The sequence below is a fragment of the Gilbertella persicaria genome, assembly GCF_025201335.1.
Source record: "Gilbertella persicaria strain CBS 190.32 chromosome Unknown B0P05scaffold_90, whole genome shotgun sequence".
Lineage (NCBI taxonomy): Eukaryota > Fungi > Mucoromycota > Mucoromycetes > Mucorales > Choanephoraceae > Gilbertella > Gilbertella persicaria.
The window spans coordinates 29,135-47,399 of record NW_026252051.1 but is presented as its reverse complement, the minus strand read 5'-3'; the positions used below and the strand labels follow the sequence as shown (position 1 = coordinate 47,399).

The window sequence follows — 18,265 nt, the reverse complement described above, 5'->3', positions numbered from 1 at the left end:
TACATGATTCTTGGTCCTCCAAGCATACATTACAAAACCCTTTTGAACCAATCAGCCGTCAAGACACATTGACAGAAGAATCTCATGAAATAAGCGAAACGAATAAGGTTATTCAGGAGCTAGAATATGACGAGGAGAAGCAATTAGAAGACGAAGAAAAAAACATTATTATAAATAGCAGTACAAGTTCTACAGCTGGCGAGGAAGAACAAAAAGAAAGCGGCAAGGTACAAGAAGAAGAACAACGACACGATGAAGTAGACAGTGATCGAGAATTTGATTGGAACGACGATCCAGACCAAATCAAACCAAAGCGAAGAAAGACAGCTAGAGAAAGGTTTGCTGCTGCTATGCAGAATCCGTGTTGCTGGCACTACCTTTCCCCTATTGTTAAACGCATCATTATTGCTGTTTTAGGTTCTTGTGTCTTTATTGTGGTTGCTATAGTTATTTATCTGACCTTACCTAAGCCAACGGAAGCTCAACTTGAAGACCCTAACTTTACAAATGTTAGAAGTAATGTGCAATGTTGGATGTATTGGGCTGCCTTTATGTGGCACATTTATTGGGTCTCTACTTTCATGCTGGACATGGTTCCTTCTGTAGTTTCCCTCTGGACTAAACTCTTTCGGGGAAGACGTTCTGAAAAAGTCAAGTCGTACATGGAGGTAGGATAAAAATATTTTTCACCAATCGAAATTAATTTTAGTAACTAGTATTACATGAGCCTAAAAGGCTATTTCTGTTTGGTATTATTGGCTGCTTGGAATCTAGGTTCTTGGACCTTCTTGATCAACCAAATTTTTGCTGTATGTACATTTCTCTATATCTTCAAATAACTTATTAGCTTTATAGTCTCTCAAAGTACACACTTACACTTACATTGTTACCAAAGTATTTGGCTGTATTTTGGCTGCTGCAGGTTTGTTTTTTATCCAGAAAATGGTTATCCAAATCATTGGTAAGTATTTTTATATCATGCATATCCATTTACAACGTACTAATCGTTTTACTATGTTTATTTTTAGCTGTCAAGTTCCATCGCACTGCCTTTTCAGACAGACTCAAAGAAAACAAACAATGTTTAAAGAGTAAGTTTATTACACAACACAAATATCATCTCCTCATACGTTTGATAGTCTTAGATACGCTCAGTAAATCGGAAAAAAAGTCTCGCCCTGCCTCAGGTGCAGTGGGAGGTATTTCAAGCAATAACTTGAGAAAGCGCCGCTCGCCTTTAGCAGCCGGAAAACATGAGAGCCATGCTTATCCAATCCATCCTCAAATACTGACGGATGAAGCGCACAAACATCCTTCTTCTCTTGCTCTCTTCAAAAAGTCAGTGTCCAATTTTGTCTTGGCGGAAAAGCCAAGTACCTCAACTGGCCGTGTTGATAAGAACAAGATGGACATCAACTCCGACGATTATGCTAAAAAGGTTGCCAAAAAACTCTTTTATTCATTGGCTTATCCTGAAGGCTACTGTGGTCAGGAAGAAGACAACAAAAAGTACCTGGACGTCTATAACTTTATTCCTTATTTCAAAGATCGTGATCAAGCCGTGGAAGCATTCAAGGTGTTTGACAAGGATGGTAATGGTAACTTGACAAGACGTGAGTTCCGTGATACAGTTGTACAAATCTATCGTGAACGTAAGGGTCTTGCTCAATCAATTCGTGATACTGGCCAAGCACTCGGAAAGATCGATGTTCTCTTACTGATGGTTTCTACTTTTGTTACCACTTGTATTTGCTTGAGAATCTTTAATGTTGATTTCTGGGCTTCATTGATTCCTATTGGTACCCTTTTAGCTGCCTCAACCTTTGTCTTTGGTTCTTCTGCTGAATCCCTCTTTAAAGGCATCATGTTCCAATTTGTTACCCATCCTTATGACTCTGGAGACCTTGTTATGGTTGATGGTACCTACATGACCGTCGAAAACATTGGTATCTTAGGCACTGTATTTGTTGGTTCTGATGGTACAAAGATGTATGCTCCTACTACAGTTCTTTTGACAAAGATTATCTCAAATGTTCGTCGTTCAGAAAATATGGGTGAGACACTCAAGTTCAACATTGATTTCAGAACAGACAATGAATTGATTTTGGTGCTTCGTGAAAAGCTTGTTGAGTGGGTGCTTTCTCAACCTCGGGACTTTGGATCTGGCTTTGATTTGCGTGTGACTGATATCATTGATATGAATCAAGTTATTTTAACTGCTTGGTTGCCTCACAAGGGTAATTGGGCCGATCTTGGTAAGCGTTTTCAGAGAAAGACACGATTTATGTTGGCATTGAAGTCTATCTTGACTGAATTGGATATCAAGTACGAATTACCTGCCCAAAGAATTACTTCTGGTTTAGAAAAGAACCCTTTTACTTCTTTTGCTTCTCCACTTCAAAACTTCACTGAACAAGAAAGAGCAAGAAGTAACACTTAATGTATATTTTAAAGTTTAATCATTATTGTAATGTAACAAAAAGACTATCATTTGCATACCCCGAATCAAAATAAACCAAAAGCTCAAACATAGCATTCTTTTGACGATACATAGGATCTCAATTCTGTTCTTTGCGCTTAAAAACAGAGTGAAAACGAATTATGTAAGATCGATTTTACCATTTTTGAAGCATTTGCTATTCTTTTTCACATGTAAGTACCAATGTATAAACGAAAGGCTGCATATAGGCATACAGTTTCAGTATCTGTCACTAACATGTTCCTATAAAAAAAGAATTTTTTTTCATTCAAACAATGACAAATTGAATCTGACTAAGGTATCCAAATAAACTATCCAATAAGAACTCGATTTTTGCGGGGTCAAGCGGGGCTGGTGAAAGTATTTATGAGATGTGTTTTTTCCCCTCTTTTTTTTAACTTTTTTAACCATAAATATGTCTCAGCTCACTAGTCCTTCTATCTCACGCGCGCCTGTCTCCGTCAGGAAAATGGCACATATTCTTAAAGAGCCATTCATACTATCTAGTATTGCAACAGTTGGGGCTCTTGTTTTGGGCGTTGGTTCCTGGTATTATTTAACTAGACGTAAAACAATAATGAAAAAAAGATAAGGTGATATATACTGATACGTGCGATATAGAACCAACTCGTATTCTCGAAAGACATGCCATTAAAGAATTTAAGCTTGTCGAAAAAATACCTGTCAACCATAATACCAATCGGTACAGACAATTACTCGCATATGTTGCGCTTGTATATTGACAAAATTCTAGTTATCGTTTTGCTTTACCTCGCAAAACCGATCTTTTAGGCTTGCCTATTGGTCAACATGTTACTTTAGTTGCTAATGTCAATGGCGTTGAAGTATCAAGAAGCTATACACCTACTAGCAGTGATCAGGATAAAGGATTTTTTGAATTAATCGTCAAGGTATGTCTAAAAGGAAATCTCGCACTTGTTTCTTATGCCTATAGACATATCCCAATGGATTGATGTCTCAACATTTAAACAACCTCAACATTGGGGACAAGATTGCCGTCAAGGGCCCTAAAGGTGCATTTTCATATACCCCTAATATGGCAAGAGAAATTGGAATGGTAGCAGGTAAGGAATTGTCCATCTCATGAGTCAAATATCAAACATTTTGTTGGTAGGTGGCACAGGTATTACACCAATGTATCAGGTAAGGAACTTACTTACAGTAGATCTTGTTAGCTGATTTATAAAAGATCATTGCTGCTATTTTGCGCAACCCCAATGACAAGACAAAGATTAGTTTGATTTTCGGTAATGTCACAAAGAGCGACATTTTGTTGGAAAGCGAATTAGAAGCATTAGCGGCAAAGCATCCTGATCAATTTACTATATACCATGTGTTAAACGAAGCACCTGATGAAAATTGGAACCAAGGTGTAGGCTTTATTACCAAAGACATCTTGGCTGAAAGATTATCAAAGTGTGCTAATGATGTGAAAATTCTTGTTTGTGGTCCCCCACCTTTAGTCAAGGCTGTCACCAACGTAAGTTGATTGAGAATTTTGTCTAAAAGCTCAAAATATTTTGTATATATAGGCAACAACTGAATTGGGCTACGAGCCTCCTAGAACAGTGAGTAAGCTCACTGATCAAGTATTTAAGTTTTAATACATGTAACTGTTATAATGATAAAGAATGAGTTTATTTGATGAGATAGAAAGTATGAATGAGTAATGAGATTATTATGTGTGATACATGGTACAACAGAGATCTCTGTATTGGTATTAGATTTGAAGATCGCTTATTTGATGTTCGACAAAGATTTCTGTGCCTACTGAAGGGACGCCATCAAACAGGACATGTAAGAAGCCTCCACCAGGTGGAAAAATGGGTGCACGAGGAGGAGCAGTGATCTTCAAGGTCTGTAAATCTTCAGAAACTTCATGTTCCAAGAAGACATAACGTTGAGACATGTGTTGAGAGTGTGTACTGAAACCAGTTCGAAGCAGACCAACACGAATCTTGGAAGCATCTTCTTTAGATTGAGCTAAACCGTCCAAGTTCAAAAGAATATCAAACGTCTCACCATAGGTGACTACGCGAGGTACATGTGAGATTTTGGGTCGAGTAGCTGTCTTAAACAAGTAAGGAGGAGAAAAGTATTCAACACGGAATTCAGTAGGATATTCAGCATTGATATCTGGAGGGTCTACATTGTTGGAACCAGCAATCCAGATACGACCATCAGGTAAAGTGAGAGCAACAGAGTGATACATACGAGCAATATCAGTACTGGCCAAGTTTTGTGTCCATCGCTTGCCAGCAGGAGCGTTAGGAGTGTAAATAAGAGGATCAAAGGTAGGATCATGGTTACGGCCATTATAGCCAGCCCAGCCACGTTGACAGCCATTTACCCAGAGAAGATTACCATCAGCCATGATGAGGCCGTCAGGCATCAAACGCTTATGAACAAATGTCTCCATCTTCCATTGAGGATTTTCATCGCCCAAATTGATTCTACCGCAGGTATCATCAGCAACAGCATTGTTCTTCATACGCTCAGAACCACCACAAATAAGGATCTCAACATTATAATTGTTCTTTGGATCAAGAGGGAGCATAATAGCACCAGAAGTTAAGGGATACGAACGAGGATTACCGGGAATCTTGGGTAGTTCTTTTACAATTTTTTGGTTGTTGTAATCATAAATAATAGACTTTTTGTTTGCAAAAATAAAGAGATTGCCATCAGGCAAGACAAAGACAAAAGGATACAAGTTGTATGGCATTGTTTCGTTCAAAAACTTGAAAGGAACTTCTCCTTCAGGACGAGGAGGCCAGAATTCATAAGAGGGGACATTAATTTCTGCTCGGTTAACAGCTGCACCCTTGGTAGATCCACCAATGATAAAGAGGTCACCTTCAGGTAGTTGTTCGACAGTAGGATACCAACGATTTTCTGTCATTTTCCCAGTCTTGTATTCATTCCAAAGACATGTGTTGTCGACACATGGTTGGAAGTGTCTAATCGATTGCCAACCAGGTTCTGCCTTCCAGTCGCGACCTCGCTTCTCACCACCACCGGTGCTAATAAAAGTACCATTAGCCAAGAAACCACCTGCTGAACAGAATGTGTTTGTTTCAAGTGGCAAGGGACGATATGTGTTGGATTCAATATCATATTGAACTGAAAATGCGCTTTGACCTGAATCAAACTGAGCTTCGTTCCATTCGGCTATTAAAAAAGAAATTAGTTATGATCAAAATGAGACAATCTCTTACCTTTGTCAATAACTAGAATAGTTTTTGAGCTATATATGCATAGATTAAATTAGTTGACCAATAACATTATGTCGTTTCTTACTTGAGAAGGACGGCATGCATAGCAGCTACACCAGTTCTACCTATTTGTTCCATTTTGCCTGACTGTGCGAAAGGTGAAATGATACTTTGTTTGTCGAGCCAGTGAAAAGGTGAATCATTATTGCTTAACTGAGCACTGACTGCATTGGGAAGTATTAGACTGATAGCACTTAGAATTGAAACAAAGGATAGAGCTTTCATTGCTTAAGAGAGAAAGAGTAGTGAATAAAAAAGAAGGTAAAGCAAAAGAGAGGAGCGTAATTTATATACAGCTTGCCACACTGGGGCTGAGGTTTCATTTTTTCCAGGAGTTTAAAATAGATGAGGTGATAATTTTTTGTTTACAAAAATAGGGAGAATCTATTTTAGTAAGAACTCATATTGATTTAATGTATTCAAGCTACATTTCTCAAATGGTTGAAGCTACTGTTTTATATGCAATTGAATCATCTTCAGGGTTTCACCGGTAAAAAAATATATAGTTTTTTATGTTTGAGAAGGATGACTCAAAATACAGCAGAATCCATTGAAATTGAATTATAGATATTCTAAGCCTATTTTACATGGTCAAAGATCTTTAACTAAAGAACAAGCTATCAAAAGCATTTTATTTGATTCATTAATATAGAATATATGCTAAATTATTGTAAAAGAGATAGATATGATGTTAATGGATTCTCTCTCTCTCTCTCTCTTTCTCTCTCTCCCTCTCTTTGGGACGTCATTCCTTTATTTCCTGTTCTTCCTGAGTTCTTCTTTTGATTATATCGCCTGACAACAAGAACTATGCGCAAGCAATGGCTGGTCTATGCATAAATATAGTAATGATGAAGGTTCTGATTTGTGTTCGATAAGCATGATCGATCAAATCAATCAATACTCCAGTACATCTTCGCTTTTAGTCGAGTAAAATCATTTCTCATAGGTACAGATTACCTCTAAAGATAATTTTTATTATACTTCTTTTCATATTTGATTTGTTTTACTCCTCCTATCTTTACACTGCGCAAAAGAAAAAGCCTCCTTCCATGTACTACTATTACTATATAATGCTAGCATATTAAACATAAACATAGCAGAATGAAATTAAATCACCTTACTAAAATTCAAATTGGACTTTTTATTTGTCTGCCTTAAGCCCCACATACAACCGTTTATTTTTGTTCTCTCATAGACGATCACTAAAAAAAGTCAGGCAAGAAAAGATGTGCTTGCATATGCACCTTAAATTCGAAGGATACGTTTAAAGCTTAGTGTAAATAAAATTGTATGCTATCAATGCTTTATTTTTGTAACAGTGTATTATAGAATGATGAATGAATGATGTTTGTATGTAAAATTACAATCAATGGTAACAAATGAGGTACAATAAATAATTTATCGTTTTTGCTTTCTCAAAAGATAGGCAAACACGACAAAGACTGCAATATTGAATGCAGTAAAGATCCAAAGAATACCAAAGTTGCGCCATCTGTTTGCAAAAGACCATCCAATTCTAGTTTCATAATAGTCATTACCAATAGAATATTGACAGTAATTACAAAGTTCAATGCTGTCTGGATTAGTAATATAGCCAAGACCACCATCAGCAAAGAAGTTAGACATGTATTGACTACAAGTTTGGCCAGGAGGAGGTCTAATTTTAATCACATCGGCGTCACCACATTCTACTTTGACACCATCAAGTGCGTTGGTAACAAGACCTTCGATAAAGTAATGGTAAGGGTCAGCCCAGTACATCCATGAGCTCCAGAAACGAGGCATAGAAGCAGGAGGTTGGAAAAGACCAGTGAAGTTATACAAGATGGTAAGGAAAAGTGGGTTCACAATACCAGGTAAAGCAGAAGATTCACAAGCAGCAGCAATGGCATAACCAAAAGAAACAGAGTGACACAAGTAAGCTACAAACTGAAGGAAGAAGAAACCAGCACGATCAGAAACGTTTTGTAAGCCAACAGTCCAATAGTAAATAACCAAGAAAAAGCCGGCAGAAGCAATGATGTACGGAATTTCAACTAGAATACACGATAGAGCAAATGGAAGCCAACTATAGTATTTACTGGCATATTCACGACGGAACCATAATCTTTCTTCCATGTAACGAGGTTGAATCAAGATAATGTATGAGTTACCGGTAAACATAGTGACCAAGATACCAAACATACGGTTTTGCATGTCAAATGAAGTGTTACCAACTTTCCAGAAAGTAAAACCAGCAATAAGACCAATAAAACTGACATTAAACAAACGACCAACGTTGTAAGAAGGTGCGCGCCACCATGAGGTATTCATACGCTTGTAAATGAGCATCAATTGGTTCCAGAAGGGTTGAGCATAGGTCTTCACAGGACGCTTGACAGTATGATCTAAACCAGTGTGAATTTGATCGAGTTCTTCTTCAAGAGCCTTAGCTTGAGGTGAATTTCTCCAAATCTCAGCCCAGTCTTGTGTAGTCTTGCTTGCAGTACCAGCACCAACACATTCTAAAATGTATTCAGCAGGGTTTGCTTCAGGGGAACATTTAGGACCATCGTTGGATTCAAAGTAATCGATCATAGTACGGGAGTCTTTACCAATTTCACCAAAATAAGCAGTTTGACCACCTCTCATGAGTAAAATCAAATGATCAAAGTGTTCAAACAATGTGGCGGAAGGTTGGTGAATAGTACAGAGCACAGGCCAACCAGCATCAGCAAGCTTACGAATGAAACGGACAATGTTGAAAGAACTTTGTGCATCAAGGCCAGAAGTAGGTTCGTCCAAGAAAAGAAGCTTAGGCTTACCTACAAGTTCAACAGCAATCGTGAGACGCTTGCGTTCTTCTACAGAAATACCAGCACCTGCTGAGAGATCACCAATAAGAGCATCGCCAATCTTTTTCATTTCCAAAAGATCAAGGATTTGTTCAACATACGCATCTTTTTCTTCCTTGGGCACATCAGCAGATTGACGAAGATAAGCAGAGAACTGAAGGGCTTCACGAACAGTAGCATTAGGGTTATGGACATCCATTTGTTCACAATAACCAGTAAGGCGTTCAAAGTCGTTTGCCAAGTTTTCACCGTTCATGTAGATAGCACCATCAATTTTACCAATGGTCTTTCTTTGTGCTAAGACATCCAAGAGTGTAGTTTTACCAGCACCAGAAGAACCCATTAGGGCAGTTAAATGGCCAGGCTTGACAATACCGCTCACATCATTTAGTAATTGACGAGTACCACCTTTAACAGGTACAGTGTAGTTGATGTGGTGCCATGAGAAAGTAGTACCGTCAGTGACATTGTCTAATTCTTGCTCTTCAGCTCTTGTTGCTTGCTTCAATTGATCTTCTTCAGATTCAGCTTCAGGAGAAAAGCCCTTCTTGTATACTTTGGTGATACTACCGCCTTGGTTGTATTCAATGTATTCCATAGAAAGAGCAGTAAGTGCAGTGAAAAGCAAGAAAAACAAGACAACAGCAACAAAGTTGATCCATTTTTGCCAAGTGTCATAGTCATACACATATTTCAAGTAAGTGTCGCCAAGAATATAACTGTCGCCAGGTTCACCACCAGGAAGGATACAGGTACGATAAGTTTGATCAGTGTAAGAGGCGCCATAAGGAATTGAGTTTGTACCTTCACAAGAATAGACAGAACCAGCCATTTCTGAAGAAATCATAGCCTTGAAACTATAGGCCAAAGGATCAATCCAATAAATCCACATGAGCCAAGGATGCATACGAGGATAAGGAATTTGATAACCGGTGTAGATAACAAGGGCAATAAAGAGAATACTGGATATTTGAGATGCAATATAAAAGTTAGGACTGATGGCGCCCCAGAAACGGAAGAAACCATTTGTACATAAGTTGAGGAAAATCAAGTTAATTAACATGGTAAAGAACTGATTTGATAAGTTAGTGAAATCTAAATCAGAAGAACAGTAAATTTACCTTTCCTGCATCAGGTGCAAGACCCATCATAAAGTAGACAGAAACAAGAAAGACAACACTTTGCAAGATGACCAAGGGAATATCAATGAGGACTTGAGCGATATAGAATGCAGAAGGGTGATACATCGCAAAACCTTTGTGTTTTTGTAGGATACCTCGACCTTCCATAAAGACGGGCAATTCACCTTGTGAGATAAAAGCATTAATCAAGACAATGAAGAGAATAGCACCACCACGAGAAAAGGCACCAGCACCATCTAAAGGCATCATGTAAAAGACAGAAGCAGTAATAAGACCCTTGATGATCACATCAGCAAAACGAACAAACAAAGCCATCTTGTCACCTTGAATAAGTTGGTATTGACGAACAGTGAGTGACTTGACTTGTTGGTAATAAGTATAGAGAGAAGAAGAACTGTGTGCTTGTGCAAAAGCTTCCTTGAAAGTTTCAAATGGTTTGTCTTGACAGATCTCGCTTTCATATGCTTGACGTTCATTCATCATTTGCTTGTACATGTTAGATTCCTTGTATGCCTTTTCGAATTGAACAGAATTTAAGGGAATTTTACCCTCAAAACCTTCTTGAACTTCTCGTTCGTTCAAGTTACAGAGACCAGTCAAAAAGTCAGGCGTAGATTTACGAGAAGGACAATGGAAACCCATATCAATAAAATATTGCTTGGCTTGAGATGTAGGACCGAAGTAAATACAACGACCTTCGTCAAGAACCATGATCTTATCAAATAATTCAAAAATACTGTCAGAAGCTTGGTATAAAGTAGAAATAGTTGTCTTGTGTTGAATGTCTGTCATAATACGAAGGGAACGAACATAATCAAGTGCGGAAGAAGCATCAAGACCACGAGTAGAACAATCCCAACAGTTAATAGAACTATGCGTTGTCATCTGTTCAGCAATTGAAAGACGCTTGCGCTCACCACCAGAAAGACCACGAACAAATGCATTACCGACTTTAGTGTGCATTTGCTTCGTCAAACCAAGCATGTTACCAAGCATGTATAGAATTTCATTAACAAAGTCATTTTTTGTTTCCCCAGGAAGACGTGTGCTAGGTGTCTTGTTTTTTAAAGCGAAGCGAAGTGTTTGTTCTGTGGTCAAAGTAGGATAGTGTATATCTTCTTCTTCATTGTAGCAAACTTCACCCTTGAAGTATTTGCTGAATTCCCTAGCATCAATACTACCATAAGTAACTTCACCATCAACATCAGTATAGCCAGCACGCATATTAGCAAGTACACGAAGAAGAGTAGAACAGCCAGCACCAGGACGACCAAGGACCAAAAGCATTTCTCCAGATTTAACAAAACCATCAACGCTGTTCAAGATGGTAAAATCAGTGCCCCTCTTGCGACCCCAATTCCAGAATTGCAATGTATCGAGAATCACAGACAGGTTGGTAGAGATGGAACGAGCTTCAGCACCAAGACCATAGACGGAGAGGCTTTTCCAAATGACACCCATATTTTTAGGCTTTAGGCCTGCAGCTGTCAGTTGAGAATGTTGATCTGAAAGGTATTCAGTTAAATCAAATGCTTCTGCCTTTTCAGCATCTTTATTTTTAGCAGAAGCTGCAAGTGATTGACGAGTCAATTCACGTTCAACAGACTTGTATTCTTCAATTGCATTGTTGATATCGACAGCATTACCGTTAATTTCTCCATAGTCTCCGCGAGAGCGAGTTTGCGAAAGTGAAGGGTATTGTTCAATCTGATTTGTAATTGTTCTAGTGTCGCTGTTCAATGAGTTATCGATACTGTTGCGGTTGATTTGATTAGGATAACTCATGTTGGTTACCTTGCTTTAAATTTGATGCTTTTGATCTAATTGACAGTTAGAACAAATCAATTTAAAAAGGTATATAAATTACCTAAAAAATAACAGAAGATCGAAAAAGTAAAGAAAAAGCAATAGCAAATATATAAGCGGAAGGAATAGATGAGAAAAGAAAAGTAATTTTGAATAAGATCAGAGAAAAAAAGAGCTTCATATAAATACTTTTTTTCTTACTAATGTTTGTGACATACAAAAAAAAACCTGACATATTACTAATGGAGGACAGTTTTTCCTTGGTAGTAAAAAACGTAACGCCTTCCTGTGCCATCATAGCTTCGAGATTAGAATTCAGACAATCTCTATAAAACAAAAAAAAGACAAATAATAGGCTTCGAGTTTCAAAAAACGACGATCTAGATATGTGGTACAATTGTTTAGTAATATGTTCTTATCTCACAACAAAACAAATACCAAGTGTCTCTAGTAGAGATAGTAACCTTTCTTCTTTTATCTATCTAGTGAAATGAATTATATTTCTATCTTTACATGTTCAGGCTTCGGAGTAAAGAAGTAAAAAATTCTTATGTCTTGATTCAGCTGGTTGTACAAGATTTGCGGTTGAGTGATTCGTAAACTCAACCAACAAGTTATAATAAATATGCAGTTGTATCGTTCTTAAACTATACGTCAAATGCTTCCCCCTTTTTTTCTATCTTTCTGCATTTCTGCTTTTCTGTCTTTTCTGTCTTCTCTTCAAACAAGCCTGCTATTCCATATCTTAAAAAAAATAACACTTTTCTTAATTGGTAAAAAAGTACAATCAGATTGAAAGTGATCCTGTCATACATCAAAAAATAAAAAAAAAATTTTGTTTAAAACGGAAACTTATTTCGCAATACACTCCAAAAGCGGTTAGTCAAAAAAATTGTTGATTCAAAAACATATACACGATTACGTGTACGCTGGTATATTTCTAGAAAGCCTGTCTTTTCTCCTTTATGTTTGTTCTATCGTGATTCTCGGAGTAAAGAGATCAAACAGACAATAAAAACTACGCTATTCTATCACTAATCAAAACTGAAAGCCATGTGATAAATGCTAATCCTTTCATGACAAAGCAATACTATCCAATTAAATTTTACATGAGAACATCAATATACGAAATATATGCTTTGTTTAAACGGACCGAAACATTTCGGAATAACGATAAAAACTTTATTTGAAATACAAAGTATAGTAAATCAACCGTCACTTTCTGTCTGTTTAAGTTGCTGCGCAGCAATCCAGAAGAAAGGTCTGGAAACCATTATTATGGTTTCTATATTTCTACCTTTTGTTTTCTATTTTCAACGTTATATTGGTCAATATGTTTAATTAAGTTTGTCCTTCAGCATTTAAATGAATTTCATGACTGATTCGCTCATTTCATATCTTGCGTTTACTCAAAGAAGCTTTGCAAGTATAAGTTTTCTTCAAGATCTTTTGATTCAACCTATAATGCATCAATTGATACTTTAACAACATGTAAACCTGTCTTACATAAGCATTAACTATATTTGTGGCTTTTCCCAAGTCACAAAGGAACACGAAAAGCAGAACATCAAAAAACCGAAACATGAAAAAAAAAGCTTAACTTTAGATCTCAAAGTTCTCCCATTCTCTTTCTCTCTTCATTCTATTATAACATGGGAAAATCTGTTGCTCAAACTAAGGCTGAAAAAAAAATCGAAGCTGAAAACTCCTCAAGTGACTCTTCCAGTGAAGAGTCCTCTGAAGAAGAAGAACAAGCTAGCATAAAAGAAGAATCTTCTGACGAAGAGTCTGTCAAGCAAGATAGCAGCAGCGAAGAAGAAGAAGAAGAAGAATCTGATGCTGATATGGAAGAAGCTAGTAACAAGCGTGACCGTTCAGAAGACGAAGATGACGAAGAAGAAGAAGAACGTCCCAAGAAGACCGTCAAAATTGAAGAAGTAGTCAAGAAGCCCTTTGGTGCTGAAGGAAACACTGTTTGGGTAGGTCAAATCAGCTTTGATGCTACCTCTGCTCAAATCAGTGAGCATTTCAGTCAATGTGGTGAAATCAAGTCTGTCAGACTTCGCACAGACCCTAGCACAGGTCGTTCTCGTGGTTTTGCCCACATCGATTTCGCTGATGCATCTGGTAAAGCAGAAGCAATGAAGATGGATGGCAGTGAATTCATGGGCCGCACCATCAAGGTTGATAACGCCTCTGCTGCTGCTCCTCGTGCCAAAGACAACAATTTTGGCCCCAAGACCAACACAGTTTTCGTAGCTAATTTGGCTCATAGCTTAGATGAAGATGGTGTCCGTCAAGCATTTGAAAAGTTCGGTACAATTGTAGGTGATGTGCGCTTGCCTTATAATAGAGAAACAGGCAAGATCCGTGGTATTGGTTATATTGAATTCGAGACTGAAGATCAAGCCGAAGCTGCTGTCAAGGGCATGAATGGTATCAGTATTGAAGGTCGTCCTGTTCGTACTGATTTCAGTGGTTCCAATGATGCTGAAAGAATCAGCAACCGTCCTGCTCGTGGTGGTTTTGGTGGCCGTGGTGGTCGCGGTAACGGTCGCGGTGGTCGTGGCGGCAATTTTGGTGGTCGTGGTGGCCGTGGCGGTAACTTTGGTGGTCGTGGCGGTAGTCGTGGTCGCGGTAACTTTGGTGGCCGTGGCCGTGGACGTAATTAAGTTATTCATTTTCATTCGCATGCAATTTGTATTTTCATAATTCATTCCCCCTCTTTTCATAATAATAAAGACTTTCAACTTTTTTTTTTTTTTTTTTTTTTACTTTGTGTCTTCAATTGGCATTTAAAAAGCATTTCTCTATGCATTAAAGATGTACAGTCACAGGCTTCTTTTTCCTCCTTTATGCGATTCAAAGCAACATTAAACAACCCAACTGGATTGCATAGTAAGTTTTGTGTTGTTTTTCGTCGTGTGTTAAGTATCATTCAGAACTAGCTCAGACATTGGAGAAGTTAGGCCCAGTATGCTTTGCTGTATTCTCAAAAACAGAGCTGCGCTTTATTACACACCAGAATAACCCAGTAGACATTCAATCATGGACGTAAGTGTAACTGATCCACATGTTCTAAACTCCTGCTAATATTCTTTTAGTGTGATGAATCCAGTAAAGTATAGCCATCGAAACAGAATGATGACTTATGCCTTATATAGTCTTGCATGTTTTCAGAATATCGTCTTCAAAGTCTTCAAGTCAACAATGAAGTTTATTTTGCCTTCAATCTCGCCAATCTTTTATTGATCACTAAAGATCTTGTAGATTGTACACGCATTACAGTTGGACTAAAAGATACCAATGGCAACATTATTTTAAGTTTCAAGTGGACATCTGAGGTAACAATCCCATCAGAAAGACACTAGACTTACATCTAATTAGAGCTTTAAAGGTTCAAAAGATCTATTGAACAAGGAATTACCTATTCAGCTCGTGACAGGAGACAAGATTCAACACATCAGAGATCCTGTTACTATGGAAGCTCCTGATGTAAGCTCCTAATGAATGAAGTAATGTACTAATTAAAGCTAGACATATATTTTATTGCCTGATGTGAATGTCCTCAAGGTAACAGCAGAAAGATTTAAGACATTAAATGGTTTTTTGAAATTATCTGCCAATATGAAGGGTGAATTCAAAGTCGAAGTTCAATCTCCTTTTGCCATGTGTAGTTCTCACTATGAAAACCTTCAGCATCCTGAACTAGGTAAAGCATCATTGAAAAAGAGATGACAAAACTTATCTTGTTGTTCTTAAAGTGGGCCATGACTTAAGCACAAGAGAACCAGAATCTTTTTCTTCTGTCTGTGTCAAGAGTGATGATTTTGTTCACTTTTTAAACTGTGCTTATTTAGAGCCTGATAATATTATCTGCAGTATCACTCATGATAGGCAGTTGACATTCTTGATCTATCTTAGAATTGATACTTATCAAAATGAAGATGCTCCCCTTAGATCCTTGAATCCTCAACAGTGTCGAATTACTGTTCAATTGCCGTTGTATATCGATAACTAATGTGTCTTTACCATATGCGGGAAACCAAAACCAAAAAAAAAAGTTTAAATATTAATTGCCAGACTTCTTCTCCTTTCTTTCTTTTTCTTTGCTGTATACCCTTATAAAATAAAACAATGTGCAAGCATATCCTTAACGCACAGGTAAATAAGGCAATAGAAAAAATAACGTATTGATTGAGACACTAAAAAAAAAGGTTTCTATTCGTGCTCAATGCTGTAAAAAATGGTTTGACTGTCCTGAATGTCATGAAGCTGTTTCTGATCATCCCTTGAGAAAGACAAACGAAATGGTCTTTGCTTGCAAGAAGTGTAAAAAGGCCTTTAGAAAGGATATAACGTAAGTTCTATATGTGTGCTATAGACTTCATCTGATGTTGGATCTAGGGATTATGAAGAAGAAGATGAGTATTGTCCTCATTGTGACAATAAATACGTACTTGATGCAGTTACACCTGAAGCCACACTTGGTATTGAAACAGAAGATATTCGTGTTGATAATAGGTAATAAGAGAAAAAAAAAAGAATCATTTTATTCATTCCATGATAGAGTGATGAAGGATGATAGAATTAAGATAAAGCAAGACCAAGTCACAAGTATCTTTCAAATTGATGGATCTCACATGTTGGGTTAATGGCGGGGAGAAGATCCGTTTCTAAATCAAGTAAACATATCCTCTGCCCAAAAACACAAAATTATGCCTATAATGGGTTGTTTGTACCATTAAGAAAGAACATTTTTCAATTGAGATAAACCAGTACTCTTTCTCTCTTTTTCTCTTTTTCTTTATTTATATATGATTTGGCATTTTTATGGTAACAATGAAAAGGTCATTATGAATGACTCTCTTCAAGCACCTTATCAGTTATGTACTTCTGTATTTTCTTCTTCAACATCACACTCTATTGAAGAAATAGAAGAAGAGGAAGAAGAGCTTTCTTCAGAAGAAAGTGATCCTACAAAACCTCTCTTTTTAAATTTCACTTCAAACTTATGCCCACAAAAATCAAAAACAACGAAAAAAGAGCCTTCTACATCCAAAGAAAAGATAGCAGCCATTAAAGTGAATGGTGTCAATATTTTAAATAGGTAATAGATAAAGATAACAATTTGCTCTAATGATATTACAGAAAAAATCTTGACAGTAAAACCATTGTCGAGAGAATTAAGAAAAGAAGAGAGAATCATAACTATGTTGAAAGACGTCGAAGAGACTGTATCAATCATACTATTGACCAACTATCTCAAGTGGTGCCTCATACCTTATCTTCAGGACAAAGACTCAACAAACATCATGTTCTTAAAGCAGCCCTGAACCATATATTAGTAAGATATAAAAGGAGAAGGAAGGGTTTAAACTAATCTGGCATATATTACCTGATTTAGTATTTGCAGTCTGAAAATGCGTATATGAAAGAACGCCTATCACATAGCCAATCGGGACAATTTTATTCCTCGTCTGTGAATTCAATAGCACACATTGAAAATAGATCATATGAAACAGGAGATGTAACTAACAAAAATTTACCGGAACTTAAAATAAAGCAAATGTTCACATCTTATTTGGGTAATACAATGCTATTGATACATAGTTTCTTTAAGCATAGAATCCTTTTAGAAAACTTATTTTTATTTCAACAATACTTTAGTCATAATATATCATTTGTCTTTAATGGGAAAACTGAGCTTATAGAAATGTTATTTATGGGCAATCGTCATCTTCTTCCTCGTCATTATCATCATTGTGAAGGGATTCAGGTTGTGAATAGTTAAATGACCATGTACTTTGTTCCTTTGGGAGAGACGAATTCGTAGCTTGTGAAGGTACTGAAAGAATAAAATATTCACTAATACTCCATTCACCCTGGCTAGCATTGCACAAAGTGTTTTGAGTTGATGGCTTCTCTTGAGTACCTTTGTCTTGAGTGGAATAGTGACGCAAACTACTGTTGTCTCGAATGAAATCTTCTTGACATTTTGAAGGTAAATCAGGCTTGCAAAGTGTCAGCAATACAGTGTCCTTGAACACAACAAACTTACCAATTCATCATAGTCTGCATAGACAACACCAAGTAAAGGAATAAGCCTTGAAAGCTTAATATTAGATATAACCAATGATTCCAAGCTAATACTGTTCTTTTCAATTTGTTCCTGAATCAATTGAACTGTATTTGGCTACAGGGAAACGTAAGTTACTGTCAAATCATGCAAGATACTTTACCCTTAGACTATGGAGACACTCCTGAATAAATTTTATTTCTCGATGATAGTGTAAATAAGATTGCTTTTTCAAGTATTGTGATATTTGGTCCAACATAACAGACTGCTTTTGCTCTTGACAAAGTTGATGTAATTTTTCAACAACATAGGAAGCTAAGGTACTATCAGTGCTTATTTTGATAGCCATAGTGCATAACCATTCCATGTCTTCTTGACTATTTGTAAGTGAATATCGTAAATCAATATCGCTTAACATAACTGCCAGCTTCAAATAGACGCGAGGAGACAAGTCTTTATTTAGACACTGCTCAAAGTCTTGATCGCCTATACGTGTACAAGTTTCGCAGATCACTTCTTCAGGACACAAAGGCCTTGTCAAGTAAGCTACCAGTTGTGAGCCAGTTAGACTTAGAGAGGTAGTCATTTTTTTAAAAAAAAAACGTCGTAGTAAAGAAAAAAGATGG

At 37.1% G+C, this 18,265-nt stretch overlaps 9 protein-coding genes across 9 annotated transcripts; 6 read left to right on the top strand and 3 right to left on the bottom strand.

Annotated features, from left to right (window-relative positions):
• Window positions 1–55: 55 nt before the first annotated feature.
• Window positions 56–2,440, top strand: B0P05DRAFT_576436 (Mechanosensitive ion channel-domain-containing protein; the record flags this gene model as incomplete). Its single annotated transcript, XM_051581701.1, has 5 exons — window positions 56–668; window positions 717–809; window positions 856–961; window positions 1,029–1,091; window positions 1,140–2,440. Coding segments are annotated over 5 exons (2,176 nt in total), but the record flags the coding sequence as incomplete, so codon positions are not given.
• Window positions 2,441–2,877: 437 nt separating this feature from the next.
• B0P05DRAFT_566679 (uncharacterized protein) lies at window positions 2,878–4,134 on the top strand. The gene is made up of 7 exons (XM_051581085.1): window positions 2,878–3,045; window positions 3,101–3,182; window positions 3,234–3,390; window positions 3,435–3,564; window positions 3,615–3,643; window positions 3,690–3,980; window positions 4,033–4,134. The coding sequence occupies exons 1-7, from the start codon at window positions 2,895–2,897 to the stop codon at window positions 4,102–4,104; spliced, it is 912 nt and encodes a 303-aa protein (XP_051429052.1). The 5' UTR covers window positions 2,878–2,894; the 3' UTR covers window positions 4,105–4,134.
• Window positions 4,135–6,021, bottom strand: B0P05DRAFT_566676 (glyoxal oxidase N-terminus-domain-containing protein). The gene is made up of 3 exons (XM_051581084.1): window positions 5,801–6,021; window positions 5,719–5,747; window positions 4,135–5,671 (listed from the first exon to the last, which is right to left on the bottom strand). The coding sequence occupies exons 1-3, from the start codon at window positions 5,998–6,000 to the stop codon at window positions 4,221–4,223; spliced, it is 1,680 nt and encodes a 559-aa protein (XP_051429051.1). The 5' UTR covers window positions 6,001–6,021; the 3' UTR covers window positions 4,135–4,220.
• Window positions 6,022–7,176: 1,155 nt separating this feature from the next.
• B0P05DRAFT_481903 (ABC-2 type transporter-domain-containing protein) lies at window positions 7,177–11,539 on the bottom strand (the record flags this gene model as incomplete). The annotated part of the gene is made up of 2 exons (XM_051575202.1): window positions 7,177–9,684; window positions 9,734–11,539. 2 exons carry the CDS (start codon window positions 11,537–11,539, stop codon window positions 7,177–7,179), a joined length of 4,314 nt encoding a protein of 1,437 aa, XP_051429050.1.
• Window positions 11,540–13,404: 1,865 nt separating this feature from the next.
• Window positions 13,405–14,232, top strand: B0P05DRAFT_481898 (uncharacterized protein; the record flags this gene model as incomplete). Its single annotated transcript, XM_051575201.1, has 1 exon — window positions 13,405–14,232. One exon carries the CDS (start codon window positions 13,405–13,407, stop codon window positions 14,230–14,232), a length of 828 nt encoding a protein of 275 aa, XP_051429049.1.
• A 106-nt stretch (window positions 14,233–14,338) lies between these two features.
• Window positions 14,339–15,680, top strand: B0P05DRAFT_601207 (checkpoint protein Hus1/Mec3). Its single transcript, XM_051583248.1, has 7 exons — window positions 14,339–14,458; window positions 14,503–14,614; window positions 14,665–14,677; window positions 14,725–14,904; window positions 14,948–15,055; window positions 15,098–15,272; window positions 15,325–15,680. Exons 1-7 carry the CDS (start codon window positions 14,416–14,418, stop codon window positions 15,579–15,581), a joined length of 888 nt encoding a protein of 295 aa, XP_051429048.1. The 5' UTR covers window positions 14,339–14,415; the 3' UTR covers window positions 15,582–15,680.
• On the top strand, window positions 15,681–16,370 carry B0P05DRAFT_566663 (uncharacterized protein). The gene is made up of 4 exons (XM_051581083.1): window positions 15,681–15,724; window positions 15,778–15,920; window positions 15,968–16,084; window positions 16,131–16,370. Exons 1-4 carry the CDS (start codon window positions 15,698–15,700, stop codon window positions 16,213–16,215), a joined length of 372 nt encoding a protein of 123 aa, XP_051429047.1. The 5' UTR covers window positions 15,681–15,697; the 3' UTR covers window positions 16,216–16,370.
• A 178-nt stretch (window positions 16,371–16,548) lies between these two features.
• On the top strand, window positions 16,549–16,910 carry B0P05DRAFT_452202 (uncharacterized protein; the record flags this gene model as incomplete). The annotated part of the gene is made up of 2 exons (XM_051573894.1): window positions 16,549–16,670; window positions 16,712–16,910. Coding segments are annotated over 2 exons (321 nt in total), but the record flags the coding sequence as incomplete, so codon positions are not given.
• Window positions 16,911–17,190: 280 nt separating this feature from the next.
• B0P05DRAFT_566660 (uncharacterized protein) lies at window positions 17,191–18,261 on the bottom strand. The gene is made up of 3 exons (XM_051581082.1): window positions 17,803–18,261; window positions 17,622–17,756; window positions 17,191–17,574 (listed from the first exon to the last, which is right to left on the bottom strand). The coding sequence occupies exons 1-3, from the start codon at window positions 18,223–18,225 to the stop codon at window positions 17,284–17,286; spliced, it is 849 nt and encodes a 282-aa protein (XP_051429045.1). The 5' UTR covers window positions 18,226–18,261; the 3' UTR covers window positions 17,191–17,283.
• Between the last annotated feature and the right edge of the window lie 4 nt (window positions 18,262–18,265).

Bases quoted from the DNA above. Each gene is read 5' to 3' on its own strand.
- B0P05DRAFT_566679 (XM_051581085.1), top strand. From the start codon at position 2,895: ATGTCTCAGCTCACTAGTCCTTCTATCTCACGCGCGCCTGTCTCCGTC. The intron at 3,644-3,689 runs GTAAGGAACTTA...GATTTATAAAAG, and splicing joins GTATTACACCAATGTATCAG to ATCATTGCTGCTATTTTGCG. The intron at 3,981-4,032 runs GTAAGTTGATTG...TTGTATATATAG, and splicing joins TAGTCAAGGCTGTCACCAAC to GCAACAACTGAATTGGGCTA.
- B0P05DRAFT_566676 (XM_051581084.1), bottom strand. From the start codon at position 6,000: ATGAAAGCTCTATCCTTTGTTTCAATTCTAAGTGCTATCAGTCTAATA. The intron at 5,748-5,800 runs GTAAGAAACGAC...ATGCATATATAG, and splicing joins ATGCATGCCGTCCTTCTCAA to CTCAAAAACTATTCTAGTTA. The intron at 5,672-5,718 runs GTAAGAGATTGT...CTTTTTTAATAG, and splicing joins TATTCTAGTTATTGACAAAG to CCGAATGGAACGAAGCTCAG.
- B0P05DRAFT_601207 (XM_051583248.1), top strand. From the start codon at position 14,416: ATGCGATTCAAAGCAACATTAAACAACCCAACTGGATTGCATA. The intron at 14,459-14,502 runs GTAAGTTTTGTG...AGTATCATTCAG, and splicing joins CAACCCAACTGGATTGCATA to AACTAGCTCAGACATTGGAG. The intron at 14,905-14,947 runs GTAACAATCCCA...ACATCTAATTAG, and splicing joins GTTTCAAGTGGACATCTGAG to AGCTTTAAAGGTTCAAAAGA.
- B0P05DRAFT_566663 (XM_051581083.1), top strand. From the start codon at position 15,698: ATGTGCAAGCATATCCTTAACGCACAG. The intron at 15,921-15,967 runs GTAAGTTCTATA...TGTTGGATCTAG, and splicing joins GCCTTTAGAAAGGATATAAC to GGATTATGAAGAAGAAGATG. The intron at 16,085-16,130 runs GTAATAAGAGAA...ATTCCATGATAG, and splicing joins GATATTCGTGTTGATAATAG to AGTGATGAAGGATGATAGAA.
- B0P05DRAFT_566660 (XM_051581082.1), bottom strand. From the start codon at position 18,225: ATGACTACCTCTCTAAGTCTAACTGGCTCACAACTGGTAGCTTACTTG. The intron at 17,757-17,802 runs GTAAAGTATCTT...GTTTCCCTGTAG, and splicing joins AGTGTCTCCATAGTCTAAGG to CCAAATACAGTTCAATTGAT. The intron at 17,575-17,621 runs GTAAGTTTGTTG...ACACTTTGCAAG, and splicing joins ATGCAGACTATGATGAATTG to CCTGATTTACCTTCAAAATG.